Source organism: Camarhynchus parvulus, chromosome 9, assembly GCF_901933205.1.
Source record: "Camarhynchus parvulus chromosome 9, STF_HiC, whole genome shotgun sequence".
In the NCBI taxonomy this organism is placed as follows: Eukaryota; Metazoa; Chordata; class Aves; order Passeriformes; family Thraupidae; genus Camarhynchus; species Camarhynchus parvulus.
In genome coordinates this window covers 13,940,914-13,959,768 of record NC_044579.1, presented here as the reverse complement: position 1 = coordinate 13,959,768, position 18,855 = coordinate 13,940,914, and the positions used below count along the sequence as shown (strand labels likewise).

At 42.4% G+C, this 18,855-nt stretch overlaps 1 protein-coding gene across 1 annotated transcript; it reads left to right on the top strand.

Moving 5' to 3' along the window:
- The first annotated feature begins 1,012 nt into the window (after window positions 1–1,012).
- On the top strand, window positions 1,013–16,942 carry DIPK2A (divergent protein kinase domain 2A). Its single transcript, XM_030954357.1, has 3 exons — window positions 1,013–1,742; window positions 13,153–13,456; window positions 15,961–16,942. Exons 1-3 carry the CDS (start codon window positions 1,089–1,091, stop codon window positions 16,290–16,292), a joined length of 1,290 nt encoding a protein of 429 aa, XP_030810217.1. The 5' UTR covers window positions 1,013–1,088; the 3' UTR covers window positions 16,293–16,942.
- Window positions 16,943–18,855: the final 1,913 nt, after the last annotated feature.

Below are 18,855 nucleotides of genomic sequence, written 5' to 3'. Positions count from 1 at the left end.
ACTTGTGAGAGCATAGTGTCAGACGAAATTAAGACTTTCACCCTTCTTGTTAATCTCTGTTACTCTGTTGTGTTTTAGTTTTACAGAACGGCTCTTAGCCTGAGGCAGTGCCGGTGCCAGCACTCCCAGGGACGCTGTGGGGGCAGCCTCACAGCACGGAACGTTCCTCACAAGGGGACTGCAGCCCAGCACTGGTTCTTCAGCCGGGGACAGGCTGAACACGTTTCACAGGATCAGGTATAGCGTTCCAGCGCTACACGAGACGCACTAACTGCCCCTTGCCAGCTCTGGGGAAGAGAGCTCCCGTCCCGCGGCACCACCAAGCCAGGCGGGGACGCGCCGGGACGCTGAGGGCGGGCGGCGCGCGCCCGCTGCGCTGCAAGGCTGCGGCGAGCGTGAGGGCGGGCAGGGACACGGTGGGTGGCGGACACTGCTGGGGCAGCACGGCCGTCCCGGGCCGGCCTCGAGCAGGGCGCTTTCCGCGGACACCGAGAGAGCTCTGCTAGCTCGGACGGGTCGGGGGCGGACACGGCGGACAGACACGGGCACACAGGAATAGGCAACATGGCGGCAGCCAACGCCAGCCCCAGGACCCCTCCCCCGGCGGCTTGAGAGTCCGGCGGGGCCGGGGGCTGAGGGGCGGGAAGGGCGCCGCGCCCCGCCCTCCGCGCGCGTGGCGGCCCCGCCCCCGAGATGGGGCGGGGAGCGGGCGGGGCCGCACGCGACCGCGCCGCGTCACGCGCAGCCAACCGCTGGCGGCCGGCGGCGCTCGCGCTAGGCCCCGCCCTCGGGGGGCGTGTCCAGCGGCGGGCGGGGGAGGAGCCCCCGGGGCTGGGGGGCCTCGGCGGCGGCGGGAGCGGCGGCGGCGGCGCCTCGAGCCCTCCCCGGGGCGGGGCCGCCCGGGCCCGCGCGCTGCAGGCACCGCCCCCCTCCCCTGCCCTCCCCCTCCCCGCCGGCCCCTCAGTAACTTGGCCGCCTTTTATCGGGCGGGCGGCGAGGCGGGGAGTTTATTGGAGCCGGAGCCGCGGCGCGGCCGGGGCGGCCAGCGAGCGCGGCGGAGGGCGGGGGGCCCGGCGCGGCCCGGGACGATGCTGCGGCTGGTGTCGCTGAAGTTGGGGCGGCTGTACCGCTACGTGAAGCTGGCGGTGCTGGGCAGCCTGGCGGCGGCGCTGGTGCTGAACACGCACTCGCTGCTGGCCTCGCTGCAGCGCAACGAGCTGTCGGAGCGGCGCTTCTTGCAGCTCAATAAGTGCCCGGCCTGCTGGGGCACCAGCTGGTGCCGCAAGTTCCTCAACGGGCAGCTGCGGCTGGAGAGCTGGGGCCGCCTGCGCCTGCTGGACTTCTTCAACGTGAAGAACGTGTACTTCGCGCGGTACGGGGAGCCCCGCGAGGGCTCCCGCCGCGTCGTGCTGAAGCGCCTGGGCTCGGCGCAGGAGCTCGCCGACATCGACACCAAAATCTGCCGCCGCGCCACCGGCAGGGGCCGCTGCGACCTGCTGCAGGCGCTGCCCGCCACCGAGTTCGCCAGCCTGAACGGCGACGTGCGGCTGCTCACCCCCGGCGCCGTGGAGGGCTGGTCCGACCTGGTGCACTGCCCCTCGCAGCGCCTGCTCGACCGCCTGGTGCGCCGCTACGCCGAGACCAAGGACTCGGGCAGCTTCCTGCTGCGCAACCTGAAGGACTCGGAGCGCATGCAGCTGCTCATCACCCTCGCCTTCAACCCCGAGCCGCTGGTGCTGCAGGTAAGCGCGGCCGGCAGTGCCCGGGCGGGACCCTCGCCGGAATGGCCCTTCCTGCCCTCGCCGTTTCTGCGAGTGGGGCCGAGGGCTCCCGGGCAGCTGGCCCCGGATCGCGGGGGCCGCCTCCGGTTCTGTGCTGTGACTGACTCCTGCGGAGGTGCCGGCAGGTCGGGCTGAGCAGAGGGTCCCTGGTCCCTGCCTCCGGGCAGGAGGCGTTTCTTTAGCTCACTTAGCCTGATCAGCTCTTCTCCTTCCTTTCTCCTTCAAAACCTGCGTGTTTTCCCGATTTGCCGTCCTCCTCGGGGTTTTAACTCCATCCCGCTGTGCCGCCGAGTTCCGAGCGGCAGCCGCGGTCCCCAGGAGCGTGCGGGTCAGTGCCGCAGGCTGATGCTCTCTGCTGACTTGTGCCTTTGGCACAGTCCTGTGTCAGCATATTCCGCAATTCACACATTCCCGGGGAGCAGTGCATGCCCGTGATTCATTTCTTAGAGTCTAGTTTAGGAGGGAGTGCGTGGAGACTGTGCTGCGATGCTGCTGTGCTTTCCTTGTCAGAAACTGACTCATTTGCTATGTCATGTTCTTAATGTGAACTAAATATAGTTAGTGCTGGTAGAAATTAGAGATAGGTATTTGTAGCCTGAAAATAGACCGACAGATGAATGGACAGTGTTCTCCTTTCAGCGATTACATGTTCTGTAGCCTTTAATTAGGGGGACGGGTTATGTGCACACACCTGAGATTTGTGCTTTAATATGCTAAAGAAATTTTTAGGTGAAAAATGCTTAGGAAACTTCTATTCTGTGGCACCACTCCGTTGTTTCTGTTCTATATGTGTTTAGATGGGGAGCTTTGCATTTTGGTTTTTAACATTATCAAGGGAACTCCCAAGTGTGCCTTTAGCATGTAGGTTTGGAATCAGAACTGTTTTGTCTAACTGCTGAACTGTCCTTGCCTTTATCCAATGTATGATTAAAATGATATTTGCAAATATGTTTTGAAAACATTACCTCATGATTACTATTAACATCTGCTGTTTCTGTAGTGAGAGGCCAAGAAATGCTCAAAAAGCAGTGCTGCAGGCTTTACCCTCCAGAAAGTTTGCCTACTGACTAATTTCTAGAAAATCAATTTATGAACTTAATTACAGACATGTTTTTCAGTGGTATGCCTTCTGCCCTTCAGTCTCTCCATGCACAGCTCTTTAGTTTGTTTTCAGAGTGTGTTTCCAGTTTGCTTCTCAGCAGACTTGAGGGTACAGTAAGTTTCCCATTTTGCTGTGAAGTTCCTCCTGAGCACAGGGAGTAAGGAAACTCCACTTAAGTAAGAAAATCAAAACTGCTTTGCTCTGCTGAGTATATTCAGGAAATTCTTTGAGAAGTGATTTGTTTTGGCTGTGTTTCATACAACTTACTTTTTTGGTTTTGAACAGTGGTTCCAACGTGCTGAGTGTAGACCTCGATGGGCAGAGAAGAGCTGTGTTTCTTCATTATTCTTTGCAGGCAAAGGGTATGGCACATTTGTGGCATTGGCTGTAGTGGGCTGGATCATGGATGGAGGGCAGTGGGTTGATTAGGAGCCTTGATTCCTCTCAGCTTCTTGATGAACTGTAGATGAGTCCTGAGACTGTCAAACAAATCTGTTGAAGAGAAGAAAATCTGGGGTGGACTTGAGCACTCTGCTCAACATTTGTCTCAACAAGGGTGCAGCTGAGAGCAGAGCAGGTCAAATTTGTGGGAAGTGAGGCAGCCTTTAGCAGGTCATGGAGAAGTAAAGCAAGTCTGTTGCATTTTAACAGATAGAAAGTGTTTCATAGAGTCTTGTGAATTTTGATGTAATTCTGTGTTCTGCAGCTCTTGCAACAGCAACATGCCAGACACTCTGAGAGGTGGTTACTTTCTAGAATTGATAATTGATTACTGAGAAGGTTGTTTGTGTTTGTACACAACATTTTTAAGACATTTTATGGTGTAGTTTCTGCAGTATTGATGAGGGCAAGTAGTGCTGTTGGAATCAAACTTGTAGGCTTGTTTTAAAAATCAGCTGCTTCCAAGAAAAGAAACCTTCATGATGTTGTATGAAGAATCAGATTTTATTTCAAAGTAAAGCAATCAATAAATTGATGCATTTAACTCATGCTGTCTGTCACCAAGAGGGCACAAGGGAAAATACTGCTTGTTTTTGCCTGGAGCTTGTCATGGAACACTACAGTGACTGAGCACTATCATTCATTACAGTGGAGATGATGTCTAAACTCTTGGTGTACAGTGCATGCAAGTTCTGTTTTGCTTAATTGTGCGACAGACAAATGTAAATAGGCAATTTAGTAGGAATTCAAAACTTGTACTTTCATTTATAATAGAAAATTCACTGTAGTCATCTACAAGAGCCAGCAATTTGTGGATTGTGGGGTTTTTCATCAGAGAATGGGATTTTAGCTTGAAGCCTGTGAGAGTATGGATTATTCTTGAAGTGGTGTTGCTCGTGAACTGCATCATCACAAGTGATTTACAGCTTCTGCTGTGGGAATTTTTCAGGTGGGGTTTAACCCATAGCATGATATTACTGTTCAGGCATTTGTATCAAAAGTATAACACTGCACATTTAGTACAGATTACATGTTGTAATCCTAACTCATTATTTGTATTTTTTCATAACTTTCTTGTTAGCCTTCTTTGTTTGCACTTATTTATTGTGTAGGTGTACCCAGGGAAGAATTCAGCCCCTTTTGCCATTTGACTTTGTTAAGCAAATGGAATGACAGCTGCAGTATTGTTTAAGTACACTTAAGATATTTTTTTGGGTATTAAAATACTAATTTTTCTTCTGTAGAATCTTGCTAAACTGCTCACTAATTAAATCCTTTCACAATTTTAATCTGAATTCACATTTGAACCAAAGAACTTATATGCTAGAGATTTCATTTCTGATGGGTTTGGGGTTTTTTCATCTCCCCTCCTAATAGTTGTTTTCTGTAATAAAGATGAATACTTTTTAGTTAAATAAGGTCAGATTTGTAATCAAAATGCTACATCTAAACCAGTATTTCATGTAGGCATGAACAGCTTATTTGGATAAAAGCAACAACAAAACTTGCTGCTGTTTGAACTCATTTAATGATAACCAGAATGTTTTTTAAATGGGAATCACCTGGAGGATAGGATCTATGCATGGCATCCTATTTCTAACTGAACATGATGATGGTGTGCATCAAATGCTTGCAAAGATAGGTCAGCTGAAGTTGCCTTAGGAAGAAACAGAAAAATTGAAAAAATAACTTGGATTAGAGACTGAGTGCAGTGTGACTGTTCAGAGAACCATTCTGGATGTAAGCAGATTTATCCTTGTCCTGTGACTTTCTATAAACCACCAGCTTCTAGTTTGTCTTGTAAAATAGATGTAGTGGAGAAAGGTTTTGAAATATTTTCAACATTTTAAATAGTGGATGTTATTCAACTTTATCAAGTAACTTGGTTAATTTTTATCTTCACTTGCAAGTTGGAACATAAACTTACTGTTAATAGAACTGAAAGGTGTGATAGCTCATTTTTCATAGAGCTTTTGCACTGATGCCTGTCAGCCTCCAGATTTCCTCTTTGGAGGTGCTGTGGCAGTGTCCTGGCAGTTTGGCTGGCAGTTCCTGAGCCGCTGCTGTGGTGCCACAGTGGCTGTGCTGTGAGCCCTGGTGTGCAGCCACGCTGTGTCTGACACCTTCTGCCAGTGGTGAGGTGTTGTGTTCTCTGCTGAAACATGAACAAACAACAGTGCCCCAAATCCTTGTTCTTGGAGTTGGGGGAAGTACAATGGGATTCGACTCTCGGCTGCTGAAATAAGAAGTTGTTTCTTGATAAGAACGTTGCTTTTCAGTAAGGTGGTTGTATTTTCCTAAGATCTTACACTTACCTGAAAAGACAGTTTACACCTGTACTGGCAAAACTGAAATACAAGATTTATAACTTGTTTTGGCAAAAGTGCCATCTAGAGTGGGTCTTGCAACCCTTGGTCTTGTCTTTGTGTTGGCTGTGCTGTTGGTTTACAGTATTGCCAGATGCCATATGGAAATGTCAGTTGCCTTTACTTTGTTTTCAGTGTTGTGGTTTAACCCCAGCTGGGAACTCAGCCCCACGCAGCTCACTCCCCTCACACTGGGATGGGGGAGAGTAGAAGTGAGAAAACTTGTGGGTTGAGACCAGGAGAGGAAAGCCAAACAAGGGATTCATTCAGCAGTCCCCATGGGTAGGCAGGTGCTCAGCCACTGCAGGGCTCATCACATGGAATGGTGACTTGGGAAGACAGAGCTGTCACTCTGGATGTGTGTCCTCCTCCTTCCCCCAGCCTCACATGCTGGTCAGGATGCCATATGGAATGGAATGTCCTTTGGATCAGCTGGGGTCAGCTGTCCTGGCTGTGTCCCCTCCCAGGTTTTTGTTCTCCACCATTCCCCTGGCTGCTGGGGTGTGGAGCAGGAAAGGCCTTGGCTCAGTGTAATCACTGCTCAGCAATAACTGAAACATCCCTGAGTTACCAGTGCCATTTCCAGCACAGATCCAAAGCACAGACCCACACCAGCTACTGTGGGAAAAATGAGATAGGCACACAAAGTAAACTTGGAATTTGCACATATACTGTGCAGTTAGAATAAAATGCTTGCACGTAATGAAGTTTTTTTCAAACTGTAGAAGGTATCTATCAATTAAATCCAGAGTGCATTAATGTGACTTTGTCTTGAGCTTTAGCTTTTAACAACCTCTTTAAATGAACATTCTTCAAAGAATGATGGTGAACATTTGTGTCTTGTATGTAAATTACAAGTCTCAAGGACTTTTATTTCTCTAAGAGAAATGCCAATCTCTGTGTGCCAAATAGTGGTATTTCTGCATTTATACTAGACTGTGTAAATCATTGCCCCTCCCTCAGATATGGTTTTAGCTTTCTGAATGCTTAATTTTAATGACTTTATTTTTCTCACAACTTCTGATCATTCTTATTCCTTGTGGGGAAAAAGCAAAACAAAACAAACCCAACAGCTGTATCTCTATTCCTGGTATAATTACTCTGCATGAACAGTCTGTTGCCACATAACCTAAAATTCTTCTGGTTTCTCTACATGTCATTGTTGGGCTTTCTGTTTGGTTTTGTTACGGGAAGAGCAATAGTTGACATCTGGTAAACATATATTAAAAATTTAAATGATCAATTTGAAACAATTTCTTGCACAGAATTCACTCAAAGTAGCAATTTGGCCAAATGTTCCACAGAATCTTTTTGCTGATCCATACTTAAGTAAATGAGCAAATTCCTCTTTTCTGTTTTTTTCCATCCACACTCTTCTAATCATAAGTTATTTTCTGTAGTTCTATTCTAAATACATTGGTAGAATGTAGAAGGGCAAGTCAGTTTTAATACTTGGTACCATTTAAAATGTCTTCATTACTGAATTTGGTGTTTCTGTTCCATAATTCTGATGCCATAAACCAAGCAGTGGATTTAAGATGGTATCAGCGCTACCTGACATGTCCTTGGCTGGACTTGTGTTATTTAAGTCCTGGCTCATACAGATACTGGGATTTTAATAGACTGAATTTCCATTGTGAACCTTTCTAAAAGGAACGAAAAATTGGTTCTTTGTTGAATTAGAATTGAGTGGCCTCATGTTAAAAGAATATTCCTCTAATGTGGTTCTATTGAAAACTGAGGAATCATTTTTTTGCAGTGACATATGACTGTACATATTATACCAGAACTGGCTTGTACTTGTCATGTTAACTGTCATATTTAATTTTGTTCCCTAAGTTAGCAAAACTATTTTCATCCTTCTTTCATAGTGAAAGTTCCCTAGAGTAGAAAACATGTAGGGTGAATTATAAGGGATATTTTTAAATTGTCTAGAAATTCTTGAGGTTATTGTGGGGTGCATATTATGATGAATGGCTGGCTGAATTTAAAGGCTGCTGGGAAGTCACTATATAGCGTTAAATATGAGTTCTCTTGAGAAATTCTCACTCTTGGAGTTTTCAGTAGCAGAAAAAAGTTTGTTACCCCACATTAGAAACTTTGCAATACCAATGTTGTTCTGGTATGTCAGATGTATAAGGGGAGTTGTGTTTTGCTTCTCTGAATTAAATAATTGAAGCTTTGTTTTAGACTCCAATTCTGCAAAGTAACTTTAAAAATAAGTCTCTGCTAGGACTTCTTTATAGTGACATATTCCAGGCTCATTTCTGATGAGAAGTAAATACACAGTGATTATTTGCATCTGTTGCAAATTTAATGTGAAAAAAAACTTCTATGAACTACAAACCAATTTGAACAGGTGACAACCAATAATGATATTAAATTTGCTTTATTATGGCTCTCGAGTTTAATCATTGTTCATTAATTTATTGGGAAAAGAGGCATGTCTCTGCTGATGTTGTGAAATACAACTTTTACAGCTGAAGTGTTCATCTTAACAACTGAGTATTTAGAATTTTGTGTATTTTTTGTCCTGTAGCGTGTCAAGCCTGGTGTGAACCTCTTGTTGGCATGAATTGTATATAGTAATTGGTTGAAATGTAGTCGAACTTGAAGAAGAGTCAAATAAATTTAGAAACCATGGTTTCAATGGGAGCACTCACTGAAATCCACTGTTCACGCTGTGTGTGTGGGCTATATGTGTATAACTCCTGGGGGAGCTCTAGGTAAATATCAAATGCTGTGGCATGTAGCTGGAATTTCATGGTTTCCACTGTACTCATTAGCATTCAAAAAAACATTTGAATACATATCTTCCAGAATGCAGATCAGTTCCTGACAAAAGGAGGCACCTGTGTTTAGACTGTGCTTTGTAACTCCTTTGATCCAAAAAACATCATGGTAAATCTGCTCTCCAGCTCTTCAAGGTTCCAGAGCTTTGCTCATTTGCCTTGGTGATTAATGCAAGTGCTACTTTTGTTTACACTGTGGAATCAGCAGTACTCTGAGAGAGAACTCATTTTCCTTTTGAGGAAGAGCATGTTATTTGAATTCTGCTTGCCCTGCCTGTTGGTGCCTGCAGTTCAGCAGGATGATGCAGTGAAGGTATCAGGGTGGGGGTCATTTTGCCATGAAGCTCCTCAGGGTCCCTTGGAGACAAGTCCCCTTGCTGTTTGTGTGTGTTTTTTAAAATTTCTTCACATAAAAGATGCAGCTCTTTGTTCGGGCAGGTTTTGTCTGAGGTGTTTTTTCTGAGCTCAATTTATGCAAACACTGGAGATGACAAATACAGCATCTTCTGGAATAGTTTTGAAAGTGAAAAGCATGATTTTTAAACAACAGAAATGTCAGTTGTTACTTAAACTGCTTTGGCTTTTTGGTCTTGATTATGAGGATGAATTATATGCATCATTATGATAAACTAATATTCTTTTAAGTGTTTAATTCAAGGGGGATTTGTGTTACTGCAGAATACAATAGGCCTTATCAGCTGCAAGCTGGTGAGTCTTCACTGCCTGATCTAATTCACAGCTCTGAACAAAAAGCACTGGCACATTTGTGTATAATGTCAGGTTTAGACAGATGGAAGTGAGGAAGACAAATGCACTGATAGTGTGTTTTGTGCTTCAGTGAAGTGATAAATTCACTCTGTTAATTCTTAATATTTATTCTGAGATTACTGAGTGTATTTTTTAAAGGTATAAATGCAGTATTAGTCTTTCAGGAGCAGCATGTCCATTGTCCCTTTGACAGAGTTTGTTTAGGTTTCTGAGCCTTGCTTAGAGAGATATCTTGGAGCTACACTAATTAGAGCAAGCAAAATATGTTTTGGGGCTGTGTCACTGGGAATGGAGGTAGCAGCAGTTTTTGGCATCTTTGCTGTTTTCCATCTTTCTGTTAGAAGATATACATATTTCTCTGAATACAGAAAAAAGATAACAGTGTTAATGAGAGGAATCTTTCTAAGCTACCTGTTTTTAGATTTTCATTACCTTATTTTAAAACAGATGAAGTTTAATTGTCTATGGTTACTCTGGCTTTTGTGTGTATGTTCACAGATAAAATGTGAGGGGGTGCATCAGAATCAGATTCTTTTATCAAACAGCTGTTTCTGGTTTTGAACAAGAGCTTAGTTTTTAATTTGATTGTCAAATGTGGGTTTTTAAGTCTAAAAATAGCATATTCAAGTACAAAATTATCTAATTTATTATGCAGACTACTAAAATAAAACATAAAGTTATGTAGTATTCCTCAGAAATCAGATTTTTGACAGTGATGTAAGAAACTTTTTGCTTCTAAATGCAACTTGTTAATGGAATACATGTTCATTAACCATATAAATTTGTTTCCAAAATTTTAATGCATGAACCAAAAAATCCTTGTCAAGTTAGCTGCAGTTTCCTCTTAGAAAACAGCTTTCAAAATAGAATAGTACAAAAAGTTACAAACGGCTGCTTGCAAAGACAAGAGATCTGCACTTCAATTAATATTCTTGTCAAATTCACCAAGTGAATATAAAAACTACTGAATGAGGCACTTGTACATATTTTTATCCCCTTCTTCCGCTGCTGACTTGGGTAATGAAGTGTAGATGTGGCTGTTACATGCCAGTTGGAAGGGAGCCAAAGCAGAGATGTTGTTTGTACATGTGCAGACCTTGGCAGGATTCCCTGCACTCCTGTTGTCAAAAGATGTTTTTATTGCCACAGCGTTATAAATATATCTGTTACAGCATGGCATGCAGATATTCTGCTGGTAACATGAAGGTGTGCACTTCTGAATAAACCAGACTGCTCCTAGAATTTCTTGTCTGCAATGAAATTCAGTGTACACAGTGCAGGAAGCATAATAGATGTGTTTGGAAGATCAGTGACTAACACTGCACTTTGAAAATCAGTTTAATCCATTCCATAAATCCCTGCTTCTGCTGGAAAGGAAATGTCCTCTTAGCTCCTTCCCTCTTCTGCACCCAGCTGGGGAGGCCTTCTCTTTTCCTCCCAGCAGTGCATCCTGGCACAAGGTGGGGATGTGGTGTGGATCAGGCTCTGATCCCAGTGAGCACAGCCCAGCAAGCATGAGCCTTGCTTTGCTAATGATGTGCAGGGGATTGAAGTGAGTGTGCTTGGTGGGCTGGGAGGGAGGGACACCTGTGCTTCCAGTGGTAGCACATTCCTTGCCAGGTTCAGCTGTTTGTGGTTGCATTTGTGTTTGAAAAAGGAGGCAAAGTCATAAGCAGGGCAGCATTGGAACATAGAAAAGGACAACTGTGGAAAAGAAAAGGTGTGGGATGGTCCAAAGTAATATTTAAATAAAAATATTGAAGCATCATTGAATTGAGTGCTGATAAAATGCAGCAATATGAAAGTGTCATGCACAGTTGGTGAAATTAGTGAAGCTTGTGTTTATCAGGAAATGTAATCAGGTAACTTCTCCCCAATTTAAAGAAAAGTTTGTATGATGCAGGTTAAACAATTTCATTTGGTGGACAACAGCTGTTTGCTTCTTGTTTTGTTTTGGTCCAAGACTGAATACAGTCACAATAACTGCACATGAAATACCTCCTTGGTGACATTTACTGATGCCACAGCCATGTTTCTGTTAGATAGTCTGTTCAGAATAGGTAAGGAAGACTGAATTACCACACGCTTCAGTTGTTGGAAGGTTATTTTGTTAATCACAAAACAAGTGAAAAAAAATTCTAAAACTCTCTTAACTGTGGAATGTGACACTTGACATGAGCTGAACTGGTGGCTATTTGGCTGTACTTCTACCTTCATTAATTGCCCTGAATCCTGCAGGCAGAAAGCCTGGAGGCTGGATAATGTCTTCCCTGTTGCATGGTAGATTTAGTTACTGAGAGAGATTTGGTTCTGCTGAGTTACGTGGTTTCACAGCTTGAAAATACCATACTGCTCTCAAACCTGTCAAATTAGTTCTTATTATCCTCAGGATTTATCACAACCTGTTTTGCTTATGTGAGTAGATTATGTGATAAAAATAGAGTTGAAGTTCAGACATGCAGACATGTCAAAAACTTTGAACCTATTCTGTTATCAATGTGGCTCTGATGTCCTTTTGCCCAGCCAAGAAAGGGGGTTCTCTGTAGTGGTAAACACGATTACTTACCCAGAAATTGTCTTCTAAGGTTTGCCACCTTAGGAGAGCAGCTTCATGGCTTTTGCCTTAAAAATAGCAAGCCTTGTCAATTATGTATATTAGTTAAAGTTTTAGTTTCTTCAGGTGTACTACATAGACAGAGTTGGTTATGTTAGGCATCTCTTCTCTGCATGGTCTTGTAGTTCAGACCTGTTCTACAGGGTGTGTTTCCTTCCAGTCCCTTTCCCCTGGTGACAGTAAATGTTTTCTGCCGTTGTAGATTCCAGAAGTTCCAAGGCTTTCATTCATCCTGAAACCCACCATGCTGGTGGTAAAAACCCCGAGCTGTGGTAAAACCTTTGCTGCATCATTACTGCAGAATGGATCATGGCTGGTGTCTGGTGACACCATAGCAAGGCAGAGCAGGAGGAAGGAGCATGGGCACCTGGTGATATCTCCTAACAGTTAAAAGTGGTGTACATCATTTTCTTAGAGTGCTATCTTCTCTAAATTTGGGGTTTCTTAAATCAGCGCTTTTGTGGTTTCTTCCTGTTGCATTCCTATCCAGCATTCCTCTGGAGTTTGGAGGGTACATTTCAAGTGCCTGTCTGTTCACATTGAAGTCCTAGAGCACGTTCAGTACAATTGAATTAGGAAAACCATGCTGGTGTGTTTTGTGTTTTGTGCTTTTTTTGTTATTTCTTGTAGTGTGTCATTTCTATTTCATCTCTTACGTTGACTTCCAAGAAAGGTTGGAGACAGATTTTACTGTTGATAAAAATGTTATGTGGCTGTGTGTAATAAACACACAGTATATATGTAGCAATTAATCAAGAGATAGACTGTTAAGGTATACTAAAAAATTAAGAAACTGAGCTCAAAGGAATCCCATCAACTGGGAAAATGGAAGGGGTGGTGGTGGAGAGAAGGAGATGCCACTTTGTAGAGTTTTTCTTTTCTTTAGGTTGTTAAAAGAAATTTTAATTAAAAGATCAAATGCAAACATATTTTGATGGGAAATATACTTGCATCATTCCAACAGATGTGGAATAAAACGCCAGGAGAAAAAGATGGTTGGTGGAATTGTGTGTGTAAATATGTGAGTGTGTATGTATAGGTGGAAAGCTAGATATGGGCTATGTATTGTTTCAGGTCATCCAGCTTTTTCCCTGCATTAATCCAGCAAGGCCTCTTGGTCACAGAAATACCTTTTGTATTGTTTTTCCTTTCCCTTCAAAACTTAGAAATACGTGGATTATTGTGTTGATGGATATTTACAGCTTTCTCTTCTAAGTTTTATTGAAAAGCCTTTTAAAATCTAAGCTGTTTTGTATTAATTAAATTTTTAATTTTTTTTTATATGCAGAGCTTTCCATCTGACGAGGGTTGGCCCTTTGCAAAGTACTTGGGAGCATGTGGAAGGATGGTGGCTGTCAACTACGTGGGAGAGGAGCTGTGGAGTTACTTCAATGCACCATGGGAGAAACGAGTGGATCTGGCCTGGCAATTAATGGAAATAGCTGAGCAGCTGACAAATAATGACTTTGAATTTGCACTCTACCTCCTTGATGTCAGCTTTGACAACTTTGCAGTGGGACCGAGAGATGGGAAAGTTATCATTGTAGATGCAGAAAACGTTCTGGTGGCAGACAAAAGGTTGATCAGACAGAGTAAGTGTCTTCCTTCACTCCCCTCACCCCGTGTGTCTCACTTCTTTCTCTGCAATATTTAAAGTATGAGTGGTTGCTAAATACTTTGTTTGCTTTACAACTAGACTGCTAATTAACAAATGAATTAGCTTTCTTCTGTAATTAGACTAATTAGCTTGACCAATTTGTCAATTTCATGAGCTGTTGAGCATACCTGGACACTTTTAAATACTGTAAACATGCATAAAGGAAGAGGTGGGGGTGGGAAAAGAGGGTGTTGGTGCTGAGTGTGTTTGGACAGGCGGATGGACAGATAGATAAGCAGCCTGGCTGTCTTGTCCACCTTAGCTAAGAGAGAGAGGCTTTTGTTGTCTTTTCCAAGCACCTATGTAACAATGGAAGTCTTGGAACTCTACTTTCTGTGCATGACAAACAGCATTAGTGCCTGCTTTGCCTCAGTCCCATAGCCTGACTTTGCTTCCTGTTGGTTTTCTGTAATAATGGAACCGAAGGAATGGGCAATTGAAGTGCTGGTTACAGATTAATCTTTCTGTCACCTGTAAAAGCTCAAAACAGTGGCAGCAGGAGAGGTGTTTGACAAAGTGGCATCACATAGGTTTATATTCTTTTTGAGCTTATAAACAGAACTTACAGACCTAAGGTCTGGAGACATTGGACATCAAACTCTGGATTCTGCAGAAATTCATGGCAGCAGGCCAAGTGATTCCAGTTTGCTTTGGGTGAATGGATTATTTTAAGCTTTGCCAATAGGCTTCATATGTTGTGCTGTGGAATTAACTTTTAGACTGGGTTTTTCTATCCACACACTTTTCTGCAAGGAAGTGTGTTTTGGGGTTGTTTAGTTGGGTTTTTTTATTAGATTTATTATATGTTCTCAAGCAGCTTAGATTAAAACTGTATGAACCTACCAAGGAAACCTTTTAATATATTGAATATCCAGTACATTTACTGTAGAACCCTTTCCTTTTCTTCTGTTCCTTTCTCTTCCATTCATTTTCCTCCCTCTTAATATTACTGAAGGCTTTCATTATTGGAGCCTGTCTGAATTGCTTAGGCAGAAGGATGTCCAGATGAGCTCTGAAAATGTTGATATGTACATGGAATAGGAGCAAGTTGCTCCTTGCAGAACCTGAATGCTGCAAGTGTCACATCTGTTGTCCCAACCAGGCTTTTGGTGTGATTTATAATCTAACAATCAAGAACACGGTCAACAAAAGAGGACATGAGAAAATTCTTAGTCTTTATATAAGCTTGTTGTGGTTGACATTTACTACTGTTTTCATGGATCTTTGGGAAGGTTCCATGAGACAGTCTGTCCAGAGTGATCAATATGGCTGTTCAGATATTTCAGTATGTACTTTCTGTCCAGTAGCACTGTACAGTGACACGTAATTGTACTCTGTGTGGGATGTCATAGTTTGCTGAAGCCCTTTTTTCCCATTCTCCTTTGCTGGCTTTTTTTTCCACATTGACTTTGTTGTTAATTCTGCAGATCTTTACATCATGTTTTTATAGTTTTAGCTGTCATCCTTTAGTACTCTTTCTTTTCCTAAACTGTCTCTCAGTGTGCTGTAAATGAGAAGACCAATAGTCAGCTCAGAGACTGCCAAGCACAGATGAATTTTTCTTTGTACCTCACACTGCTAAACACATCTGCAGAACTTTGGGACTACTTGATAAGGACCTCTTCAAAAGGTCTACCTCAAAGCTGGCAGTAGTCAGGAAACTTCAGATGAAAGTTTTCTAGCAAAAAGTTGTAAAAACTCAGGAGAGCTCACACTTAGTAACCTTTTCAGTATTATTACTGCATCAGGTATTTTACATAAATAGGTTTTAAGTTAAAGAAAGCTGTGAGAAAGAGAAGGGTTTGTACATGTACATAAATGCCATTTGCCTTGTTGAATTTTACTTTTTTCAAAGATTATAAGTAATGTATCTGCTTTTTTGTATTCTTTCTGGTTACTGCTGTGTTGAAAGTAAGATGGAAGATAAAGTTTCAGAAGTTTATAGCAATTACTTTGCAATGTTGTTTTAGTCTTTGGTAGACGACTTGCTAGCAGTAGTTTCCAGGGCAACAGGAGAACCCAAATCTATGTTGCTAAAATAAATCATGTTGCTTGTTTGTTTTTCTCTGAGCTTTGGCTCTGGATTGTTCTCTTGTAGTTGCTCATGCTACATTTTTTCCTCTGGGTATGTGTAAATGTAGATTTCATGTGTTTACTGTGCTGCTTTTTTTCCTGCCCTCTCTTTGCTATCTGTTTTGCTCTCTTTCTTTCTTTCTTTGCCTTATTTTTTGTTTTGCCAGGACCATTTCAGCAGAAGGATGTATCAAATTGTCAGATGCAGTCTTAGGCTCCAACATTTCTGAGTTTATCTAAACAAAACTGGTTTTTAGTTTAAATATTACCAGTTTGATGTGCATTGAGCTTCTGATTGTATTCAGACACACACATGCTCTTTGCTCCCCTCCCTCACTTGTTGCACTGTCTCCTTGCATTCCACAGATAAACCTGAGAACTGGGACGTGTGGTACGAGAGCAAGTTTGACGACTGTGATAAAGAAGCTTGTCTGTCCTTCTCTAAGGAGATCCTTTGTGCTCGAGTCACTGTGGACCACAACTATTACGCCATTTGTCAGAACCTTTTGTCCAGACACGCCACGTGGCGGGGCACCTCGGGGGGGCTCCTGCACCACCCCCCAGCTGAGATTGCCAAAGAGGGGCGCCTGGAGGCCCTGCTGGATGAGTGTGCCAACCCAAAGAAGAGATACGGCCGATTCCAGGCCGCCAAGGAGCTGCGGGAGTACCTGGCACAGCTCAGTAACAACGTCAGGTAGTCCTCAGTGAAGGTCTTTGGCAACACTGGCTAAAACACTATTGCAAAGACACGTAGAAAACAGAAGTTTTGGACTCCTCTGTTAAAAAGAGAGAATTAAAAAACCCTAGTTTATCAGTTTTCTAAATACTGTAAAAATAGAATTTTATGGTGTTATAATGTTCCTTTGCAAACAAACAAGGTACTTACTGAATTAAAACTTGAGCTACTATTGACTGTTCTCCCTAACTGTTCAAAAGGGAGTAGGTCACAAAAGACTGTGATAGCTTAATTGACAGCTTGTGTGTCAAAGGGTACTTTACCTAAAACTGCATTAGTGTCACAGTTTTGTGAAACTGATGTTCTTACTTGGAAAGTCAAGTTAGACTGGTGGCCTGTTTTAAAGGCCTTTTTCCTGACATCATTGTCTCATTTTTGTGTTTATTTAAACACCTTGAAGTGGCATTTACATCCAAGCAAACCTAGCTGTCTGCATTGTTTCAAACTGAACAGGCTTTCATGTTAATGCTGTGCAGAACATTCCTACTGTGAGTGCAGAATTCCTGAGTTTACTGTCTGATTTTAGGGGGTTTTACACTGTATTTTACTATGCTTAGACATTGTAGTTTGTTTTTTTAAGATCATCATAAACTCAAATCTCACTTGAACTAACATTCATTTAATGTCTTCTGTGGTTCTGCCATTGGAAATATCACTTAATGTAACTATTGTACAAAACTTACCCTTCATGCCAGTATATACACATGGCTGTTTAACAGGAAATCATGGTATGAGCAAAGTCTTACTTTTAACAGAGATAATTTGAAAATTGGAAAGACACTACAATAAAAAGATCTGTGTTAATTTCAATTGGGGATAGAAGATTGACTAAAAATAAAAAATCACTAATCTGGTGTAGTTTAAGTATAAGCCAAAGAAAATGGTTCTGTTTACTGGTTTTTGAACATACAGTAAACAAAGAATGCTATACTGTAGTGAAACTAATAATTTTCCAAATTCAGATTTTGATGGTCCTTGGTTACTTTCTGAAGAACTTCTGAAATTGTGCACTTATGCTAGAGAAAACCCTAATTTGAATAATGCCAAGCAAGTTAGCAGTTTGTTTTACATCCTTCCTAAGTGTATTGAATAGAATTTTCTGAACATTCATCTTTTGGTTTACCAGTAAGCTGTACTCACTCTAGGTACCTTTTCTTGAACTAAGTTTGACTATTCCCAGTACAGTTGAAATTGACTTGTTGAGGTTTGTGTAAATATGGAGTTGTTCTCATAAATCACAGTTTTTATATTACTGCTACAAAAGCTCACTTGAAAGCTTGCTCCTCAGTTTTTGGTTTTGCTTGCCTTTTTTTTTTTTTTTTTACAACTACTATGCTTAATTTTCCTGAAATTTTGTTCCTACAACAATGCTCTTAGGAAATGTGTGCATATTACTTCTGTTAACAGTAATGAAGGAGACTAATATTTCTTAAATGCCTGTATAAAACACTATTTTGTACAGGCTAAACTTAATTCTGAGCAAGGTAACGTGTGCTACTTCCAAGAGGAGAGCTGCTCTGCCTCCTGTACTGCATGGAGCCTGATGGAAATTGTTCTGCAGGTGAAGAAAATGGCAAACTCACTGACTTGCCCTCCTTTCTCAAAGCTCAGAGCAGAGGCACACAGAGGTGCAGAGTGCTCTTTGATTTCTTAGGTCACTGTATTTTGAGGACATGGTTTAATGGTGAACATGGTGGTGGTGCTGGGTTGCTAGTTGGACTTGTTGATCTTAAAGGTCTTTTCCAACTTTAAAGATTCTATGATTAAGGATATTTTGGAATTGGAAATTCTCACTCTTATGTCATTGTTGCCTCTGTAGTCTTAATTTGTTCCCAGTCCCTTGTCTTGTTTTTTGAAGTTAGAATGCCCAGTGCAGCTTTTAATTTTAATTTCTCCCCTCATTTGAACAGTTTTATGTGCTCGTTCTGGCACAAGCTGTTGGGGAACAGTCATGTTCCTTTTCTTCATAAAATCCACTTATTTGAAGAAAATAGACTAACCCTCAGACTAAGTACTACTGATGCCTTAAGTTTTAGCTTTCATATTTTCCAGATTCTGTACTGCATTAGTATATAACTCTGAACTTCATATAAAATGTTAGCAAGTTCTCTTCACAGTTTATTTAGACAAAGCAATCCTTTCTCAGCCTGAGAACCAAGGACACCTTTGCAGCTTCAGGCCCAAAAAGTGCAAACAACAGGGAGTTGAGGAGAGCAATCTGGGAGGATGGGACTGCATAACCTAAAGCTGTAACTGGACAATTAACCCCAATATGGAAATGGACCAAAACTTATAAAAGTGTGAAAATTCTTGGCCTGCTGTCCCTGTTGGGTGGAGCTACTTGTACTGCCCAGGGTGTATCCTTTGAAGGCCTTTCAATAAATCCCTGCTTTATTCCTTTAACACTGTCTGGCCTCTGTTCTAGGGAGCCTCTCAAGGCATCACTACCACCCTACCTTAAAGCCTTGGCTTAACCACTACAGTTGATTTTTTAAACATCTACCACATTTTCCAAAGAGAGAGTG